We start from the raw sequence: 21073 nt of genomic DNA on the forward strand, positions 1-21073 counted from the left end.
CTCTTGCCAATGGATAAGTGATGCAGGAATAGTGGTCACAACTCTTAAGGAGTTCTTGTCAGGCTTGTTCCATTTGAAACTATCATAAAATAAAACTGCTTCTGCAAGTGCCTTGCTTCTCATCACTGCAATCTTACTGTCTCTCACTCACCATTTCACTTGGAATTCTTAATTTGTAAGGCTTCTTCAAGATTAGATGGTCAGTGTATACAGTGCTGTATGTGTAGGAAACAGCATGAAGGTGTATAGGATGCAATCTGATTTCATGGTGTTTGAAAGAAATTTAAAAACCTGGCTATTTAACAGAGCCTGTAAGGGAGCAGGCTGAGTCAGGCACTAATTTATTCTTTTATCCTGTTTATTTTATACTTCTCTATCTTGTTTTACTGCTTTTATTGGTTATTACTGTTTCCTCATTTTATGTATTTATATTTTAGATTGTGTTGTATTCTCTCTTTATGTAAACCATTGTGATCGTTTTTTTTACTAAACGATGGTATAGAAAAGCTGTTAAAATAAAACTATACAAGCGCTGTAGGGTCTTGCATAAAAGTTTAAAGTGTAAAATGGTGCAACAACGATAGACAAGGTGAAGCAGGAGACAGATCAAAACAGTTGCAGCAGAGGGAGTGAGCAATTGAGTTATCAAAGTGGTCTATAAAAAAGGTAAGGTATTTTTTTCAATCTGAAGAGATGGGACTTAGAGAAGAGAGGGGTGAGGTGCAGCAAAAGGTATAGAGGAGCAAGGCCTGATTAATGTAGGTAGACAAGAGTTTTTGTCTTGAAAGATACTGAAGACACACTGGTGATAGGAAGGCTAGGAAAAGTGGTGGTGACAGCAGTCAAGGTAAGAAATCAGAAAATGATTTCCTAGCATGTAGCCAGATGGACTCAGGACCAATGGGTATAGTGTACTCCTGATAGATGGGAGACGGTCAGATTTCAAAGCTGACGTCAGCCTACATATACCCGTGAGCATGCTCAGCTCTTCAGTATTTCTTAGTCTCCCATAGCAGATGTGGACACTATTCCACACTAGAATAGTGTTAACAATTACAGCAAAAGAAAGAAATGTACTTTAAGAACGAGCCCCGCACTCCTGCAGTGAAACCTAAGGGTCTCTCTCCCAGTCGAACGCCGGAGGTGATTTACGATATCCGTCAGAGGTGTGACTTGGTCCCAGCATGGACTTAGCCCCCCAGAGTGGCTGAAAGGCAGCAGGTGCCCATCCAAGCGCAGCGGTGAAGGTAAAACCTATCCCCCCCTCGCAGCTGGAGACTGTCTGATACACAAGCGATAAGAAGGAAACTTTAAGGTCTCCAGAACTCGGATCGCCATACCGACTCTGCTTCCAGCGAGTTAGAGGGAATTCCAATCAGATTGAGCAGCCTCGGTTAGGCTAGACCCCGATCCAGTACAAGGGGAGACCCTTAAGGGGGGTGCCATCTTGCACATGGTCGTCTGCACCAACTTCCTCCCCCTCGGCAGTATGCACAGGATCTTCTGGCAGCTTGTGCGCCCCATAGTCGTGCACATCAGTCGCACGGACCGCCTCCAGGCGCATAACTACGGCTGTGCGCAAACACGCTTCGTACGCATTACTACGGCTGTGCACAATTACCATGCACATATCTCCGGCTGCGCACAAATACAGAGCGCATAACTATGGCTGCACACAAATTCTCGCATGCAGAATTTGCACCTAGACATAGATTCAATGGCACCTGCGACTAAGAAGGCCCTCTTTGCACAGCCTGCCACATAAGAGCCGTGCAGACGGAATTGAAGTCCTGCCTATGCTCGCGGTGCATAACTTCACCCCTCCCCTGGGATCAACATAGACCCAGGGACCTCCTCTTGGGTGGAATTCTTCAAAGGGCTGCAAACAGCCTCCGCTGCGCATCAGGCTCAACCCAGGCCAGGAACACGAGATCCTCTCGGCACTACTCGGATGCCTCGAGTCAGGCCTCACCTAACCAAGAATTTCCCTATTAGGGGCCCAGACACCTTAGTGAGGAGAGTGACTCTCTGGAAGAAGGAGAAATTCCTCCAGGGATGGAACCATACCGAACCATGCTTCTCTTCTTCCACAAGGACGAATTAGCAGCCCTTGTTTCTCAGACTCCGAAGATGCAGGGCATTCCAGGCACTGACCCTAGGGCGGAACCAAAGAAGAACTTTATCTTGGTTCCCTCTCGTAAGGCCTCATGCTACTGTCCTATGTTGAAAGCCATCCAGGAACTGATTGACCTGGAATGGAATGCCCCAGAGGCCAACTTCAAAGGGCGGGGGGGACCCTTGGAAGCCCTATACCCCCTGGAACCTGCGGCCAAGGAGTGCTTGCAGTCCTGAAAGTGGACGCCATGGCCTGTGCAGTCTCAAAGCGAACAGCAATTCCCATTGAGGGATGAGCGGCCCTGAAGGACAGATGATTGGAGCCCATCCTTAAGCAGGCCTTCGCAACAGCAATGACACTGCAGATTGCTTTCTGCTGCGCACTGGTAGCACGTGCCTGATTACTCCTCTTGAGAGATGCAAATTCGTCCAGAATTACAATGGAATCTGCGGCATCCTTCCTCACTGACGCAAGCTCAGACCTAGTGTGCACCCCAGCCAGAGGCATTGCCTTGGTAGTAGCAGCCAGAAGACAACTATGGCTACGAAATTGGTCTGCGGATGCGACATCTAAAGCAAATCTCACAGGATTCTCCTTAAAGGATCTCTCCTGTTCAGGAGCGTTTTGGAGACGTTAGCCAACAAATGGGGCAAATCTCCAGTGCCCCGACTACCGGAAGATAGAGGTAAAAGACCCCAACATTCCTCCCCCAGAAGGACCTAGGGCAGAAGTTTGCAGCACTTTAGACCCTACAGGTACCTCGCCCCTCCAGAAGGAACCAGTTCTCTCAGAGCAGCCGCACCAAGAGAGGAGCAGGACCAGGGGACAGTCTCCAGCCGTACCCCACATGAGAAGAGACCAGCCCATCCGGTGGAAGAAGCCATAGGGGGTCGACTTGCCCTCTTCTACCAAAGATGGGTCGATTATAACATCTGACAAATGGGTTCTAAATATTATTCAAGAGTGGTACTCTCTGGAATTCCGCTGCATCCATCGAGACAGTTATGAGATCACCCTGCCACTTCCACTCAAGAGACTGGCAGTAGAAACCACTTTAACAAGACTACTCAGTCTGAAGGCAATAACTCCAGTGCCCACGCCCTAGCAAACTACTGGGCACTATTCCATCTAGTTTATCGTTTCCAAGAAGGAAAGGGTCATTTTGACCCATCTTGGATCTCAAGAATGTCAACAGTCATCTACGGATGCCACATTTCCGCAAGGAAACCCTGCGCTCTGTTATGGCAGTACAACTGGGAGAGTTCCTAACCTCCCTGGACCTTTCCGAAGCCTATCTTCGCATCCCAGTTCATCAGGGGAGTGCCCGGGACTGGTAATGGTGACCTAGTATCGCAAAACATGGGAAGTACTGAAGCAGGCATTAATAGCTGAGTGTAGGTAAAATGCAGAAAAAACTGCTTTTCTGTACTTTCTTTTCTTAAGTAAAAAAATAAAAACTCTGCAGACTGCCGAGTTATGAAAACAGATGCCAGTAAACTTGGTGTCTGTTTTCATAATTGGCTGTCTGCCAGTAATGAAAATGGACGCAGAGTTTATTGGCGCACCTAGCGCCTCCTTGCTAGCGCAACACCCTAATTTGGGTATTGCATGGCACCCCCCTTGCGGGCGTCATGCACACGTTAGGAAAGCGGGTGCTGACTTTTCAGCGCCCGCTTTATGCAGTTTATATTGCATCGGCCCCTTAGACTTTTAGCTCTGATATCGACTTAGGGAGCTCATGGGGCAATGCTCACATAGGAATTCCCACACATGCTTAGAGCAACAACTCTGAGCTAAGGAAAAGGGGTCTGTTCAGTGTAGTCTGAAGACATCACCATGTCATGGCTAATTCATCCTCTGTAGACAGAAAACACTGTTTACTATTAGGATACGTCTTAACTTTTTTTTTTTTTTCCCCTCTACGCCATACTCTGGATATGTCTGTTCTTGCTGTGTAGTTTGTTTTTTTTTTTGTTCTTTGCACAATGAGAAATACCTTGTAATGGGGATGCATTTTAGATTTAATTGGTTGTGTGTAAGAGAAAATGAGTCTTATACTGAATATTTAATAACTGCAGAGAGCATTTCTACAATTTAAAATGGAGATGTTATATTCCTGAATGGTTAGCTTGCATCTGTGTATTACAAACAGGTGCTTATTTTCTGTGCTTGGGATATAAAGGCAGGGAGAGCGGATTCTAGTTTGATAGGAAGACATTTTAAGTTGATTCTTAAACTGCTGCTTTCCAGATCAGTTTGTATGTCAAGGAGGAGATGAAGAAAAACAACATCTCTGAGCAGACTGTAATTGGGATTGTATGGTCTAGTGTAATGAGCTGTGTGGAATGGAACAAAAAAGAGGAGCTGGTAACGGAGCAAGCCATCAAGCATTTGAAGGTATGGTACTAGTCTGAAATTTCTAGCAATCACTTGCACTTATTAACCGATTTAGTGGAATATGACATCCATGCTGTAACTTTCTTATAGTAGTTTAATGTCTTATCACACCTTCCCAAACAGGGTACTCCATGCATGTTACAACATGATAGACACCAAATGCAAAATATGAGGGGGAGTAAAAAATAAAAGGCAATTCCCTGTAAGTACCAGGATCAGTCCAGACGGTGGGTTATGTCCTCCGTCCAGCAGATGGATTCGGAGGGTGCTGACATATAAACCAGTGCACCCTCTGCAAGACCTCAGTATCTTTGACTCCAGCAGATAGGAGTAGGGAAATCTTGCTTCCCCTGTCTAGAGGACTCCCTTTTTTCCTCTTTGCTATTTCTTTGGCTTCTTTTGGTTGGATCAAGTGGTTAAAAAAAAAAAAAAAATAGAAGGGTTTAGGAGTTTTTTTATTGACTTGCAGGCAGTGCTGTCTTGTCTTCTTCCTTTTTCTCGTTGCTTTTTCTGAGGGGTAAATTCTCTGGTTTTAATTTATTGTGAATTTCAGTTCCTTGTGTGCAGGGTTCCTCTTCAGGTTCCTGGATTAGGGTGGTGGATGTTGGAGGTTTCAACCTCTCCCCACCCTCGCCGCGGTCCAACCCATGGCCCCGAGAAGCGTGTTCCCCGGGCCCGCTGCAGCAGAGAGGTTACATTCCTCTGCTGTCACCTGGCTGGGTCGGAGGTGTAGCGGACGCGTCTTCCCGCTCCCCACGGCGCAGTCCTTCCCGGATCCACAGAGGCTCCGTTCTCCCCCCACGAGCATGCCGAGGTCATTGTGTTGCTCGGCATGTGGGGAACCGGGATCGTGGTTATCCTGCAAGTGGGTGTGCACAAGGTGCCTCCCTGGTGGGGAGGGCACCTCTCAGCAGCTGGGCCATCCTCCTGGGCACGATTCAGCACGCCTCAGAGCAGGGGCCAGCCCCGTTGCCGCTTTGCATGGGAACGGCTGTCATCTTGGAATCGGAGATTCGCAGGCAGGAGCCCTCAGAAGATGGAGGATTTTTTTTAGAGATCTCACTGCCGATTCTCACTCCGGTTCCTCTGCTGGGCTCCCCGGGGGCAGTCGGGAGACCCCCCCCCCCTCTCAGCAGAACTTATTTTGCTAATGCATATTTGCAGCACCTGGAAGAGCCTACGGAGCCCACGGCGGGTCCCCCGCCACCCAAAGTCCCCAGGATAGCGGATACTCCTACGGGGGGCCAGGACCCACTGGGGGGGGGGGGGGGCGCACCAGGGGTCACCCATGGGGCCTCCAGGGTGTGTGTTGTCCTTCCACCGGCAGGGGGGGGCGGGTCCAGCCCCGGATCAGTGGGGAGACTCTTTCCCCCCCCTCCCCATCAGGACAATCTCCTCATCGCAGCACAGGTGGATGGTGAGCACCCAAGGGTGCTCCAAATTTTTCAGAGGGATGAGTTGGATGCACTCATCCCTCATATCCTGCATGAGCTGGACATCGAGCCCCCCCCCCCCCCCCCTTGATCCGCCGGGGCACCCCACACCCATCGTCTTGTCCTCTAGCAAGAAGGGAGATCCGGTCCTAGCAGGTCTACGTACTGTGTCCAGGGCCTATCCCACCTTTCTACAGCTACTGGCCAGGGAATGGGATACTCCCGAGGCCTTGCTCAAGGTCAGCAGAGCAATGGGAAAGCTTTATCCCCTTCCTGAGGATTTCCTTGAGCTCCTTAAGGTCCCGAAGGTGGACTCCGCGGTGACCAAGTGGACACTATCCCAGTTACAGGTGGCACGGCATTGTGACCTACAGGACAGAAGCTGGAAGTTTACCTCAAAAGGGTGTTTGAGGTTTTGGCTTTGGGGGTACACGCTGCCATTTGTAGCTCCCTAGCGCAGAGAGCGGGTCTCCGATGGGTACAGCAGCTTCTCACTTCTCAGGACCTGCCTCTGGAAGAAGCAAGCCAGGCGGACCGCCTGGATGCTGTCATCGCTTACGGAGCAGATGCTCAGTATGATCTACTCCGCATACTGGCAAGATCCATGGTTTCTGTGGTATCGGCGAGACGTCTTCTCTGGCTTCGCAACTGATCGGCTGATTCTTCCTCCAAGTCCAGTCTGGGATCTCTCCCCGTAAGTTTCTTTTCGGGGAGGATCTGGACCAGATCATTAAATCACTGGGGGGAAATGCGGTACATCGCCTGCCAGAGGACCGGCCGCGATCTTCAAGATCGTTTATCCCTCAAGAAGCCAGTCCCGCACTCCCAGACAGTCGATGCCTCTGAGTCCCTCTTCCAGATTGCAATCGTGGCCTCGTTCCTTTCGAGGCCGCAAACCACCTAGGGAGGGGATGGCCTAAGGGGCTTCCTCCAAGTCCTCTCAATGATGCCAGACTTGCCAACTCCTCTACACCCCGGATCGGGGGACGGATATATCTCTTCTAGGAGGAGTGGGTTCGTATCACTTCAGATCACTGGGTCCTAGACATCCCAAGACGCGGTTACACATTGGATTTTGTTCGGCCTCCAAGGGACAGGTTTCTCTTCTCCCCTGTGGTCCAGGGCCCAAACAACTTGCTGTGCAACAGGCTCCTGTGCCTAGGAGCTATCCTTCCCATCCCCTCGGAAGAGGTGGGCTCGGGGCATTATTCAGTCTACTTCGTGGTACCCAAAAAGGAAGGGTCCTTTTGTCCAATTCTGGATCTCAAGGAGGTCAAAAAGTCCCTCAAGGTTCTTCATTTTTGAATGGAGACTCTGCACTCAGTGATTGCAGCGGTACATCAGGGGGAATGCCTCGCTCAACTTGACGGAGGCTTATCTTCACATCCCTGTCCTCAAGGCGCATCAGCGGTTCCTCCGCTTCAAGATACTGGTCAGCATTTTAAATTTCAAGCCCTTCCCTTCGGCCTTGCAACCGCCCCTGGGACATTCACAAAGATCATGGTGGTTGTGGCGGCAGCTCTTTGACGGGAGGGAATCCTAGTTCATCTGTATCTGGACGACTGGCTCATTCGGGCAAGGACGTTTATCTCAGGGCCAAGCACCAGTCGCCCGGGTAGTTCAGCTCTTGCAGTCCCTTGGCTGGGTGGTCAACTTCGCCAAGAGCAGCCTCCGGCCCTCACAGTCGTTGGATTTTCTGGGGGCCCGCTTCGACACAGCTCAGGGCAAGGTCGTCTTGCGCCCGGATCGGGCTCAATCTCTCCAGGATCAGATCCAGCACTTTGTTGGCCTTCCCTCTCCCACAGCCTGGGATTACCTACAGGTCCTGGGATCCATGGCATCCACTATCAATCTAGTACCGTGGGCATTTGCACACTTCTGCCCATTACAAGGGGCACTACTCTCTCGCTGGAAACCGGTCTCGCAGGACTACCAGCAGGTCCTCCATCTCCCTCAGCTCGCCAAAGCCAGCTTGAGCTGGTGGCTGGATCCACTTCGTCTTGCACAGGGCATGCCACTAGAGATTCTGGATTGGGTGGTCACCACCGATGCCAGCTTGGCCGATTGGGGGGCCATGTGCCAAATAAGTTCAGTGCAGGGGCAGTGGACAAAAACTCAAGCAGCGTGGCCAATCGCCTGGAAACCAGGGCAGTACGGCTGGCCCTCATACACTTTCTCCCACTCGTGTGAAATCTGGCGGTCAGGATCCTCTCGGACAACACAACCACGGTGGCGTACATCAACTGCCAGGGCGGCACGAAAAGTCAACATGTTTCGCTGGAAACGGCCCGCCTGTCGTGGGTGGAGAGGCACCTCACACACCTGGCAGCCTCCCACATTGCAGGCTTGGACAACATTCAGGCGGATTTCTTGAGTCAACAGTGACTGGACCCAGGGGAGTGGGCACTCTCCGAGGCGATGCAGCTCCTCATTCATCGCTGGGGGACACCATCTGGACCTCATGGCCACTCTCCACAACACCAAGGCACCACGCTGCTTCAGTCGCAGACGGGAGCACAGCACCCCGTCTGCCAGGGGAGACGGGAGCACAGCACCCCGTCTGCCAGGGGAGCTGGTGCTCCCCTGGCCGTGCCATCTTCTATACATGTTTCCTCCATGGCAACTAGTGGGCAAGGTACTGCAGAGGATACAACTACACCAGGGGCTGGTCATTCTGGTAGCCCTGGAATGGTCACAATGTCCTTGGTTTGCAGACTTGGTCAATCTCTCCTTAGACGGACCCCTGCGCCTGAGCCATCTTCCGTGCCTCCTGCACCAGGGGCCCGTATTTTTCGACCAGGCAGAACGCTTCTGTCTTGCGGCCTGGCTTTTGAAAGGCGACTGCTTCAACGCAAAGGATACCCTGATGCAGTAGTCACGACTCAAGGCTTGGAAGCCTTCAACCTCAGTCGCCTATGTGAGGGTCTGGAAGGTGTTTGAATGCTGGTGCACCTCTCACAGCACTCTGCCCAGAACGGCCTCGGTTCCCCAGATTCTCGTGTCCCTCCAAGACGGCCTGGAGAAGGGTCTCTCCTATAACTCCTTGCGAATACAGGTCTCTGCTCTGAGCTCACTGGTTCAGTCGCCCAACCATCTTTCACTTTTCTCTCACCCAGATATTGCCCGCTTCCTTAAGGGGGCGAAACATCTGCGGCCGCTGGTCCAGGATCCCTGTCCGTCCTGGAACCTCAGCTTGGTCCTCAAGATTCTGGCTGGTCCTCCCTTTGAACCGCTGTGCGGCGCCACCATCAAGGATCTCACACTCAAGACTGTCTTCCTGGTGGCCATTAGTTCTGCACGCAGGGTTTCGGAACTGCCAAGTGCTGTCGTGCAGGGAACCTTATCTCCGTTTTTACGGACTCTGGGGTCTCCTTACAGACAGTGCCTTCCTTTCTACCCAAGGTGGTCTCGGCATTTCATTTGAATCAGACGGTAGAACTCCCGTCCTTTTCCACGGACGAGTCACAGGCTCTCCTCATCTGGAAGTCAAGCGCACCCTGATCCGCTACTTGGAGGTTACCAACGATTTTCGAGTCTTGGACCACTTGTTTGTCCTCTGGTCAGGACCAAAGAAGGGCTCTAGGGCTACGAAGACGATTGCCAGATGGCTCAAGGAAGCCATTGTGGCAGCATTCATTGGAGCGGGTCGCCCACCTCCCTTCAGTGTCAAGGCTCATTCTCTCAGTTCTTAGGTGGCTTTCTGGGCGTAAAGCCAGTCAGTCTCCCCCCAGGAGATCTACAGGGCAGCGACCTGGAAATCTTTGCATACCTTTGCAAAACATTATCGGCTACACCTCCAGTCGTCGACCTCAGGGTATTTTGGCGACACGGTCATTCGAGCAGGGCTTTCAGGGGCCCACCCTATTTAGCGAAGCTTTAGTACATCCCACGGTCTGGACGGATCCTGGTACGTACAGGGAAAAGAAAATTATTCCTTACCTACTAATTTTCGTTCCTGTAGTACCACGGATCCGTCCAGACGCCCTCCCTAATTATATTGGGGTTTGGGGTCTCTTCCTGCTTGATCTGATCTCCTAACTTCTCTATTCTGTTTGCCTCCACTTCTTTGAGGCTGTTCTACAGTTCTTTTTGCAAGTTCAAGTTGTTGCGCCAGTTACCTTAGTTACGGATAAACTTTCTGATTAGTACACTTGATCCATCCTCTTTCTGTTATACTAGCTTTGATATTCTCTATACCAGGGGTCCCCAAACCTGTCCTGGAGGGCCACCAGCCAGTCGGGTTTTTGGGATATCCTCAATGAATATGCATGAGAGAGAATTTGCATGCACTGCCTCCATAACATGTACATTTTCTCTCATGCATATTCATTGAGGATAACCTGACTGGCTGGTGGCCCTCCAGGACAGGTTTGGGGACCACTACTCTATACTGAACTTGCAGAGGGTGCACTGGTTTGTCAGCACCCTCCGAAGTCTTGTCTGACTCCATCTGCTGGACGGGGGACATAACCCACTGTCTGGACTGATCCTTGGTACTACAGGAACAAAAATTAGCAGGTAAGGAATAATTTTCTTTTTAAGCATAGATTAGAACAGTTTAAAATGTACTTGTCTCCCCTTGGTACAATACATATGATCAATATAATCACTAATAGGTGAATTTTCAAAGGAGTTTTGCATGTAAATGCAACATTCTATCAGCAGTTTAAGAGCCATTTACCTGCATTAAGTGCACCTAATGCAGGTAAAACTTATTGACATTTCAATGACGTAGCAATTTTCAAAAGTCCACTTACATGGGTAAAGTGCATTTATGTGTGTAAATCCCAGTTTTAAGCATGTACATTCATTTCTAATCTGGTCTTCATTCTTTAACTCTGCATTTTTTTTTCTCAAATCACCAACACAAAAGCAATACAGCCCTCTCCTTGCTGCCTTTACTACACAAGGTCAGTCTGAGCTGACGCTGCTGCTGAAGATTCAGGAGTACTGTTATGACAACATTCATTTCATGAAATCCTTCCAGAAGATAGTGGTGCTTTTTTATAAAGGTACTTCTTTACTGCTTGTGCTTGGTATACATTCTCAATGTGTGTGTGTGTTTGGCAACAGCCAGCTGATTTATCTGATAACACATACTCTTGAATTAGAATGGGCTTAGGAATCTGCCTGGTAGTGAAATGGGTTTTGTATTTATTGTACATTTTTATCTAGCAGCTGACAACATATCTCTGATCTCTGCAGTTGCTGATCATGTTATAAGTACAAATAAGCACCTCAGTGGCAGTTCGCATTCCAGCTTTTGGGATTACAAAATGGGTGCCGAAGTGTGGCATTAAACCACTGCTCCTGATCACCTCTTAAATGGGCATGTACAGTCTATGCTATATGTTAGTGTGTTTCTCCAGTCAGAGAGCTCTATCATTTGTGTACTGAGCTGGAGAAATGCTACAGATAAGTTAGGCTTCTGTTGCCATATGCCAGCACTGCACAAGTTCAGTTATGATTTTGTTTTAATGTAGAACATATTGAGCAGCACACAGTTTCTGCATTGTTTATGTATGAAACGCATCAAGCCCCATTACCAAAACTCCTGATAGCATCTTGTCACTGTTCACTTATTACTAGTACAGCAAAATAAGCTCAGTTTAAGAAATCTGAAGGACTTTTTATTTGGCCTGTTTAGACAAGCTGAAACCCAAAAGGGGAATGACAAAATTGACTGACTGGGATCTGCAGCCATGAGCCTTTCACAACTACCAGGAATTTCCCCCTGTGTTCAAACCTAGACCAGTCATTACAGCAATAGTTCTCAGCCAAGCTCCACAAATGGAGGCTGTCTCCAGAACTTGGCTAATTTTGGACCTTGGTCATGCAGCTTGGGATCCATGTTGAGATTTTTATTTTTTGCCTGTAGTTTCCTCTTCCTGGGCTTTAATCTCCGTGGCAATTAAGGCTGAGATCTGATCCATGAGCCTTAGTTCATAACTATCTAGGGATTTTTTTTCCCCCTATTTTATATTTCCTCATAAATCACATAGTCTGATTGCAGAACCTTACAATCATGGACCCTAAATCCAGCCATTAGGTGTTGCTGTTTAGTGACTGGGACTCCCTCCAGCCAGGAGCTGTGAATGCTGTTCTGCAACATCCCCATCCAACCTGGGAAGTGCAACTCTTTACCTCTGAGTTGAACTTGAGTTCTCTGCATGGCAGTGCACAGTACTGCCACTGAACCAGCACATCAGCCCAATTTTAAAACTGTGGTCATTGTAAAATTGGCATGGTTTGTCTTGCAGCTGAAGTTCTGAGTGAGGAGCCTATCCTAAAATGGTATAAGGATGCCCATCTTGCAAAAGGAAAGAGTGTGTTCCTGGAACAAATGAAAAAATTTGTTGAGTGGCTTAAAAATGCTGAAGAGGGTAAGCTTTATCTGACATTATAAAAGTGACCAGTACAGGGTCACACTGAAATTTAACTGTTCAGGATATGCATTGCTTCTGTGATCTTCTTAGTGCCATAACTTGGGCATATTTTACTTAACCCCCTACAATTCCTGATGCATAAGTTACTTGTATGGCAATTAAGCAGTTGCTGTATTTTTGTGTGACTGTTTAATGTTCTGTCATATTTTGCTGAAAGTAATTGTGATCCAAAGTGCCCAGAATTAAAATTGTATCTATGTTCTGTGAATTTCCTAGCATGTAGCCAGATGGACTCAGGACCAGTGGGTTATGTGCTACCCTCCTAGCAGATGGAAACTGTCTGATTTCAAAGCTGATGTCACCCTAGATGTACCCCTGCAGTGGGTTCAGCCATTCAGTATCTGTCTCCTAGCAGATGTGGATGCTATCCCTGCACCAACAGCAGTGTTTAGCAGGATTGCAGCACTAATTCAAAGGAAATATTTACCTTCAAATCGAAAGGAAGATCAAGCCTTGCTCTCCTGTGGTGATTCCTAAGGGTCCCTCCCCCAGTTGAGAACTCCTGAGGCGATTTCCAAGATCCCTCAGAGGTGATCCTTGGTCTGGTAGCCAATTCCTGGTGTGGACTTGCTGTGGAAGCAGTGGGTGTAGGAAGCAGAGCGTGGCGGTGACTGCCTATGCCCTCTCCCTCTGCAGCCAGAGACAGCCTGTGGACTCAGCCAGTAAGTGCCAAACTCAGTTAAGCAAGGAAAAACTCCAATCCAGAGACTAGGAAGGGTTTAGGTAAGTCTTTCCTTTGGTCTCTTTGCTCGGTGAGCCATACAGACTATATCCTTGAGGCTGTGGGGCAAGAGAAGGGGGTTTCTGAGCGGGTTGAGCCTCAGATCTAAGCAACCCCGGGCCAGCGTCATCTCCATTAGAGGGTGGTCCATACCTCCCCCAGTTCTCCCTGGGCTAGGTATGGGACCCAGTGACCTTTTCTTGGTTGAAATTTTCAGGGCCTTCAAGCCTTCGTTCAGGTGCAGTCAGCTGCTGCCCCTACCCAGCCTGAACCCCAACTGTGCTGGGGAGACTAGGCCCTTCCAGCAGAATACCTTGGGACATGCCTCATCTCACCAAGGGCATCCCTGACAAGGACACAGACATAATGGGTGACTATGGGGATACACTCATTGGAGATCGGGGAAATCCCGCCAGGCCTGGAACCTTACCAGACCATGCTAAGGATCTTCCACAGAGATGAATTGCCAGCCCTAGTCTCCTAGATCCTCAAGACTCTGGGAGTGTCCAGCGAGGACTCTGTTGGACACAGAAAGGAACCCCATCTTGGTGTCTCTATGGAAATACTCTTACTATTTCCCAATGCTGGAAGCCATCCAGGAAGTGATTGACCTGGAGTAGGATGCCCCGTAGGCCAGTTTTAAAGGCGGTCGAGCCTTAGAGGCCCTGGACCTGGCGACCAAGGAACGCCTGCACTTCCCGAAGTGGACGCCCTGGTCTGTGCCATCTCGAAGCGGACAACTATCCCATTAAGAGGGAGGAGTGGCCTTTAAGGATGCACACGACAGGAGGTTAGAATCCATCCTTAAGCAAGCCTTTGACGCAACAGCAATGACACTGCAGATTGCCTCCTGTTGTGGCCCGTTCATGTCTGCTTTTCTCGAGAGGCTGATAGTTCTGGGGTTCCTACCAAGCAGGCAATGGAACCCGCCACAGCCTTCCTAGCAGATGCAAGCTCTGACCTAGTGCGCACCTTGGCCAGAGGAGTTGCCTCAGTAGTGGTGGCCAGAAGACAGCTATGGCTGCGAAATCTGTCAGTGAACACAACCTCTAAAGCAAACCTCACAAAGCTGCCCTTTAAGGGATCCCTTCTATTCGGAGCGAGTTGGAAAAGCTTGCCAGTAAGTGGGGAGAATATCCAGTACCTCAACTACCGGAAGATAGGAAGAAGAGGTCACAAGGCCCCCCCACCCAGGAGAAGTCAAGCTAGGGTCTCCCAGTGCTTTCAGCCCTATAGAAACCCGCCGTTCCACACTTCTCGAACTTCGGGAAGATCCCAGCCCTTTTGGAACGGACAACCAAAAAGAGGAACAGGTTCAGGTTCAACCCAAACTCTCCTATGAAGTTGGGCTGACCCATCCACAGGATGAGGAGATAAGGGGCTGACTATCCCCTCTATCAGAGGTGGGTCAAGATCACGTCAGAAAAATGGGTACTGGACATCATATAAGAGGGTTACGATCTGGAATTTTGCAGCATCCCTCTGGTCAGGTTCATGTCACCTTGCCACTGGCAGTGGAATAAACACTGATAAGGCTTATCTGAGGGCTATAAATCTACCTACACCCCAAGTAAATATGGGGCATTATGCCATCTATTTCATCATGCCCAAGAAAAGAGGGCTTATTCTGACCAATCCTGGATCTCAAGAGGGCCAACTGTCATCTGCAGATAATCCACTTCCGTATGAAAACTCTTCACTACATCATAATGGCAGTGCAATGGGAGAGTTCTTAACCTCTCGGAGGCCTACCTTCATATTCCAATCCGTCAAGACCACCAGTGTGTCTTGATTCGCAGTACTGGGCCAACATTACCAATTCGGGTGTTGCCCTTCGGCCTGGCAACTGCCCCCAGAACATTCTCCAAAATTATGATGGCTGTGACGGCAGCACTGAGGAAAGAAGGGATCCTGGTGCACCCTTATTTGGACGACTGACTGATCCGGGCGAAGTTGTTGCAAGAGAGAGCCTCCAGGTGACCAGCAGGGTCGGGTCCCTCCTACAGGAACTTGGTTGGGACGTGAACATGGACAAGAGCAGCCTCAAGCCCTCTGTCCTCAGAGTACCTAGGGGTCCAATTTGACACCAAGCAGGACAAGGTCTTCCTCCTTTCCTTGAGAGATTAACTGATGGACCAAGTGCATCGGTTGACTAACACAATGTGCTCGAAGGTATGGGACTCTCTCTCCAGGTCCTCAGCCTCATGGCATCAACCCTGGAAGTAGTACCGTGGGTGAGAACACACATGCGCCCACTCAAACACTCCCTACTGCCACACTGGAACCCACTGTCTCAAGACTACTCTATTCGCAACCACCTACCAGTGGAAGTATGCTGTCTGCTCCAGTGGTGGCTATAGGAAGCTCACATAAGCAAGGGCATAATCCTCTCCCCACTGAGCTGGACAGCCCAGGAACAATGAACCAAGGAAGAGGCAAACTGGAATATTAAACTGCCTGGAAGCACGAGCGATTGAGATTAGCATGCCTGCAGTTTAGCCACAGGCTCCAGGGGCAAGCAGTCTGCGTGATGTCAGACAATGCAACAATGGTTGCCTACATAAACTGCCAAGGAGGAACAAAAAGCCACCAAGTGACTCTGGATATAGACCTCTTTGTGGAATGGGTGGAGTTAAACCTACAAGGGATCTCTGCCTCCCACATCACGGGAAAAGACAGTCTGCTCTGACATTCTCAGCAGGGAAAGCCTGGATCTGTGGGCATGAACGCAGGTGACCAGAGCCTTCCAGCTCCTAGTAGATCACTGGGACTTCCCATCCTTCGACCTACTGGCTACATCTCACAATGCAAAGGTTCTGTGTTTCTTTAGTTGCAGACTAGATCAGCACTTCCAAGGGATTGACTCCCTCGTCCAGACCTGGCGAGAGGAGGACATACTGTACGCATTCCCTCCATTGCCTCTACTAGGCAAGATCAAACATAAGGACAAGTCCTGGTGGCCCCAGATTGTCCCAGGCACCCGTGGGACAATCTGGTATGTGGACATGCAGAGGCTTCTCGTAGAGAGTCCCTTTTGCCTCCCCCCACACAGGGACCTTCTCCAGCAAGGTCCAATTCTTCAGGAAGATCAGCTCTATTCTTTCGGTCTGGCCCTTGAGAGGTCTCTCCTGGTGAAGTGTGGATTTTTGTCAGCCATGATCACCACATTGCTCTGAGCGCGGAAGTTCTCAACGTCTCTGGCATCAGTACAGGTCTGGATACTATTTGAGGCGGGGTGCCCCTGCAAACGGCCAAGATCACCATGATCCTGGAATTTTTACAGGACTGACTTGACTTAAAGGATTGTCCCTAAACTCCCTGAAGGTCTAGGTGGCAGCCCTCTCCTGCTTCAGGGCCGGGGTGAACGGAACCAGTCTGTCGGCACATCCAAATTTGGCCAGTTTCCTAAAAGGGGTTAAACAACTCCGATCACCCTTAAAGTGGCTGGCCCCCTATGGAACCTAAATCTAGTATTGGACTTTCTGGCAGGGCCTTCCTTCAGACCACTGCACAGTCTGTTATTACATTTATTAACACTAAAGACTGTATTCTTGGTGGCAATATGCTCTGCTCATCACGTTTGAGCTACAGGTGCTGCCTTGTTGGGAACCGTCCCTTCGGTTTTCTTCAGGAACAGTACAGCTTTGCACCATTCCCTCCTTACCAAAGGTAGTCTGTTTCACCTGAACCAGTCCACTTCCTTACCATCCCCGGACGCAAGGGCATGAAGACTACCATCTCCTACGCCATTTAAACGTTGGTAGACTTTTAGTGCAGTATCTGGAATGTTCAGAACCGGTACACAAGATGGACCACTTGTTCGTTCTTCACAGGGGAAGAAAACAAGATGAAGCAGCTTCACGAGCTACCATTGCTCACTGGATCAAGGAAGTGATCATGGGCACATACGTAGAGGCAGGGAAGCCCTTGCCCCTTCAGGTTAAAGATCATTCCACTAGGGCCCAGGCAGTATCCTGAGCAGAAGTTAAACTACTGTCTCCTGTCAATCTGTCAAGCAGTGACCTGGTCTTCCTTGCACACCACATCCAGGTTCTTTCGCCTAGATGTCCAGGCCTAAGGATGCAGCCTTTGTGAGGGTGGTGCTAGCCGGACTGCGGGCAGCCTCCCGCCCCATTCGGGAGTAGCTTTTGTACATCCCACTGGTCCCGAGTCATCTGGCTACACGCTTGGAAATGAAGAAATTACTTGCCTGATAATTTCATTTTCCTTAGTGTAGACAGATGGACTCGGCATGCTGCCCTTGAACAGTACCAAAGAATCGCCCAGGAGATAAATCTCGATTCCATGAGGTTATGGGTAAGCAGTCACCCTATCCCTAGTTCAGGGCATGTATATTATTGCTGGGATCCAGCACTTAACGTTTTGAGTACAGTTGCGGTCTCTAGTTTTCTAAATCAAAATTTAATTGAGTTTTTAAGCAAGTTTTAAAGTTGTTTTGAAATTCTAATCAAGTTTTTTAATCTTATGTCCACAATGGCTTTTGAAGAGAATACTTGAATGGCAGAGGTCACTGCAGGGGTATATCTAGGGTAACGTCAGCTTTGAAATCTGACTGTCTCCATCTGCTAGCAGGGGAGCACATAACCTACTGCTCCTGAGTCCACCTGTCTACACTAAGGAAAATGAAATTATCAGGTAAGTAATTTCTCCATTATGTATTGCTATTTCAAATTGTATTGGGAACTCTTGAAACAGAATAACTTGTTTTGTGTTTTGTTTTTGGGTTTTTTGTTCAAAGGAAGGAACACTAGCTATATTAAAATAGCTAGGGACTGGAAGCATTTTAGAGGTTATGCTGTACAATTAGTGTATCTTCCATCTTCAGAATTGAGAGTTTAGCTCCTCATAGCTAAGGGCACTTGAGGCTTGTACAAGTTTGTTCTCTCTGTGCTATCCAATCAGCATCCTTATAAGGGTGTGTTTATGGGGGAAGGAGCATTAATACTGTCTGGAGTGGGATGGGACAATGGCTGTAGTTGACAGCCTGGTGACCGCCTCCCTCTCCCTACCTCAGCCCAGTGTTTTAGCTGCTATATTCCAGACTTAAATGTTTGAAGCCTTTACAGAGTTTGTAGCCAGATATTCTTCTAAAGCCAACATTCAAACTGCTGCACAGTCATTTCCATTATTCTTTTTCAGGCACTGACACTGTAGATTCATCTTCTGTCTTAAAACTGTCACTAAATTTGGTGATGAATCACTATTATATTTGGAAGGAATTAATTTCAGGAAGCTCTGTAGATGCCTTGTTAATGTATTTAGTTTGCTAAACCTTTCCTAGCATGTAGACAGATGGACTCAGGACCGGTGGAGTTATGCTCACTTGTCAGCAGATGGAGACTGAGCAAGCTGACTTCATGGTATATATACTCCTGTAGTGACACCAGCCTGCTAGTATTCTGTCTCCAGCAGATGGACATGAGTCTCCCCATGGGGATTGCTTTGTTTTTGGAAGAAGAAATTTGACTTCTGGAAAAGATTCCCACTTTCCTACCGCAATACCAAAAGGTCCCTCTCCCAGCTGAGAATTCATGAGGTGACTTCCATGGTCTCTCAGAGGTGTGCCTTGGTCCGGTATCTGGGTTTCCAGGCGTGGACTTAACTGCTCGTTCAGCTGAAAGCAGCAGGTGTAGGAGTGGACTAGGCCCCTCAGGCTTTTTGCTTGCACTGCGCATGGTAGACAGAGGTGGCATCTTACCATGCTCAGTACGTGCTTTGCTGCCATCGTTGTGCACAGTGCATTGGCTCTGCACACGCGTTGTGCGCTCTGTTTTGGGCTCTCCTTTTGCGTGCACAAACTTTGAACTTTCTAAACGCCTTAGCTTGATGCACAAGTTGTACATGTGCCTTGTCATGCATACTTCTCCAGTGCTTAATTTTTGTACCCATAAATTTAAGCGTGAGCCATTTAGACACATTTACTGCCGCAATGGTGCTGGTAAAGAAGCCTAAGTGCTTTTTCTTTTTGTGTTGCCTTTCATATTAGGGCTTCTTAGTCTGACCTGTCGTCTGACTTGTTCCTGGTACGGATGCCATGTCTGAGCCAAAGAATCACGTTTTGGTTTCCTTCCGTAAAGCCTCTTGGGTTTTTTTTCCCTATGATGGACACAATTTGGGAATTCATTGATCTTGAATGGGATGCCCCAGAGGCAAATTTTAAAGGGGGTCAGACGTTTGAAGGCTTGTACCCCCCCCTGGATCCAGCTGTGAGTGCGTTTGCATTTTTTCCAAAGTGGTGATGACTTTATAGATCGCTTCCTGTTGTGCCCTGGTGGCATGATCTTGTCTGCTTCTTTCTCAGGAGGTTGATTCTGGAGGGAATTCCAGAGAGGTTATGGAGCCCACTGCCACCTTTTTAGCAGTTGCAGGCTGCAATTTGGTCTGTACCTCAGCCAGGGGAGTGGCTTCAGTGATAGCAGCCTGGCATCAACTCTGGTTATGAAATGTCAGCTGACAGCCTCCAAAGCTAATCTTACAAGGATGTCCTTTAAAGGCTTGCTCTTGTTTGGGAGTGAGTTGGAGAAACTGGCCAGTAAGTGGAGCAAATCTGTTTCCTCGGTTGCCGGAGGATAAGAAGCAATTCCAGCACCCCTCTGGTAGGAGGGGTCATCTCCAGGGTTCCAAGCGGCTTCATCCCTACAGAGAGTCTACCTTTCAGAGGATTTCGCCTTTTGGTAGGTCTCAGTCCTCTAGTCCCAAACAGCCCAAGAGAGGAGCAGGCTCAGGTGGCAGATCTTCCTGAACTTCCCAATGAAGATTTGCTGACTCACCTTCAGGACCAGAAAATAAGAGGATGCCTGTCATCAGAGGTGTGGGTCCTTGAGGTGATATGAAGGATATGCACTGGAATTTCGCAGTGTTCCTCAGGACATGTTCATGGTGTCTCCCTTGCCACTCCCTGCAGAAGAAGCAGACAGTGGAGTTTATGCTTCAAAGGCTCCTCAGGCTGAGGGCTGTAGTTCCAGCATCCATGTCTCAAAGTATGGGGCGATATTACATTTATTTTGTTCCCAAGGAGGGTTCCTTTCATCCCATCCTGGATATCAAGAGGGTCAACACTTATTTGAAGGTGACTCATTTTCGCATGGAAACCTCAGTTTGTGATAATGGTAGTGCAGTTGGGACTTTCTGACCTTCATATTCCCATCCATTTGGAACAATTTTCTGCATTTTATAGTGTTGGGTCACCATTATCTGTTTTGGTGCTGCTCTTTGGTTATAGCCACTGCCCCCAGGATGTTTTCCAAGTTTATGTAGTAGCAGCGGCCTTGAAGTGAAGGGATCCTGGTGCACCCACACTAGACTGGCTGATTTGTGCCAAGTCTCAGGAAGAGCCGCCTGGTGATGCATAAGTTTGCCTTGTTGCGGGAGCTGGGTTGGGTTGAGAACATGGCCTAGAACAGTTTTCAGCTGCCCCAGTCATTGGAGTATCTGGGGGTTCGGTTCGACACGAGACTGGATACTTTTTCCTGCCGAAAGTTCAAATTCAGAAATTGATGTCTCAGTTGCATCCAGTTGATGAACACCATATGGCCAGACAGTGTGGTCCTATCTAAAGGTGCTTGGCTTAATGGCTCAACCCTGGAACTGGTGCCATGGGTGAGGGTGCATATGTGTCCTCTTCAGTGCTCACTGTGATCTCGTTGGAACCTGCAGTCTCAAGACTATTCGGTTCGGCTCCACTCGATGGACGTCTGCTCTAGTCTCCAGTGGTGGTTGCAGAAGGCTCATCTGAGAGGGACTTTCCTGGTCTTCCCCAAACCTGATTCGTACTTATGTTGCCAATTCCTTCCCCTAAAATTGCGCATCTAAATAATGCAAGAGAACCCTATTGCTGGACCCCAACTATGGAACTCTATTCCACAGGAATTATGATTAGAAGCAGATATCAAACTATTTAAAAAGGGCATTAAAACTTGGCTTTTTAAACAAGCCTTCC

At 48.8% G+C, this 21073-nt stretch overlaps 1 protein-coding gene across 1 annotated transcript in view; it reads left to right on the forward strand.

Moving 5' to 3' along the window:
* The window catches only part of BZW1 (basic leucine zipper and W2 domains 1), a 105787-nt gene that overhangs the window by 78678 nt on the left and 6036 nt on the right, over window positions 1-21073 (forward strand). The window contains exons 9-11 of the mRNA XM_029606218.1: window positions 4367-4513; window positions 10820-10958; window positions 12207-12329. Of these exons, the coding sequence (XP_029462078.1) occupies window positions 4367-4513; window positions 10820-10958; window positions 12207-12329 (409 nt within the window). The remainder of the gene's footprint in view (window positions 1-4366; window positions 4514-10819; window positions 10959-12206; window positions 12330-21073) is intronic.

This window comes from Rhinatrema bivittatum, chromosome 6, assembly GCF_901001135.1.
Source record: "Rhinatrema bivittatum chromosome 6, aRhiBiv1.1, whole genome shotgun sequence".
NCBI classification, from domain to species: Eukaryota; Metazoa; Chordata; class Amphibia; order Gymnophiona; family Rhinatrematidae; genus Rhinatrema; species Rhinatrema bivittatum.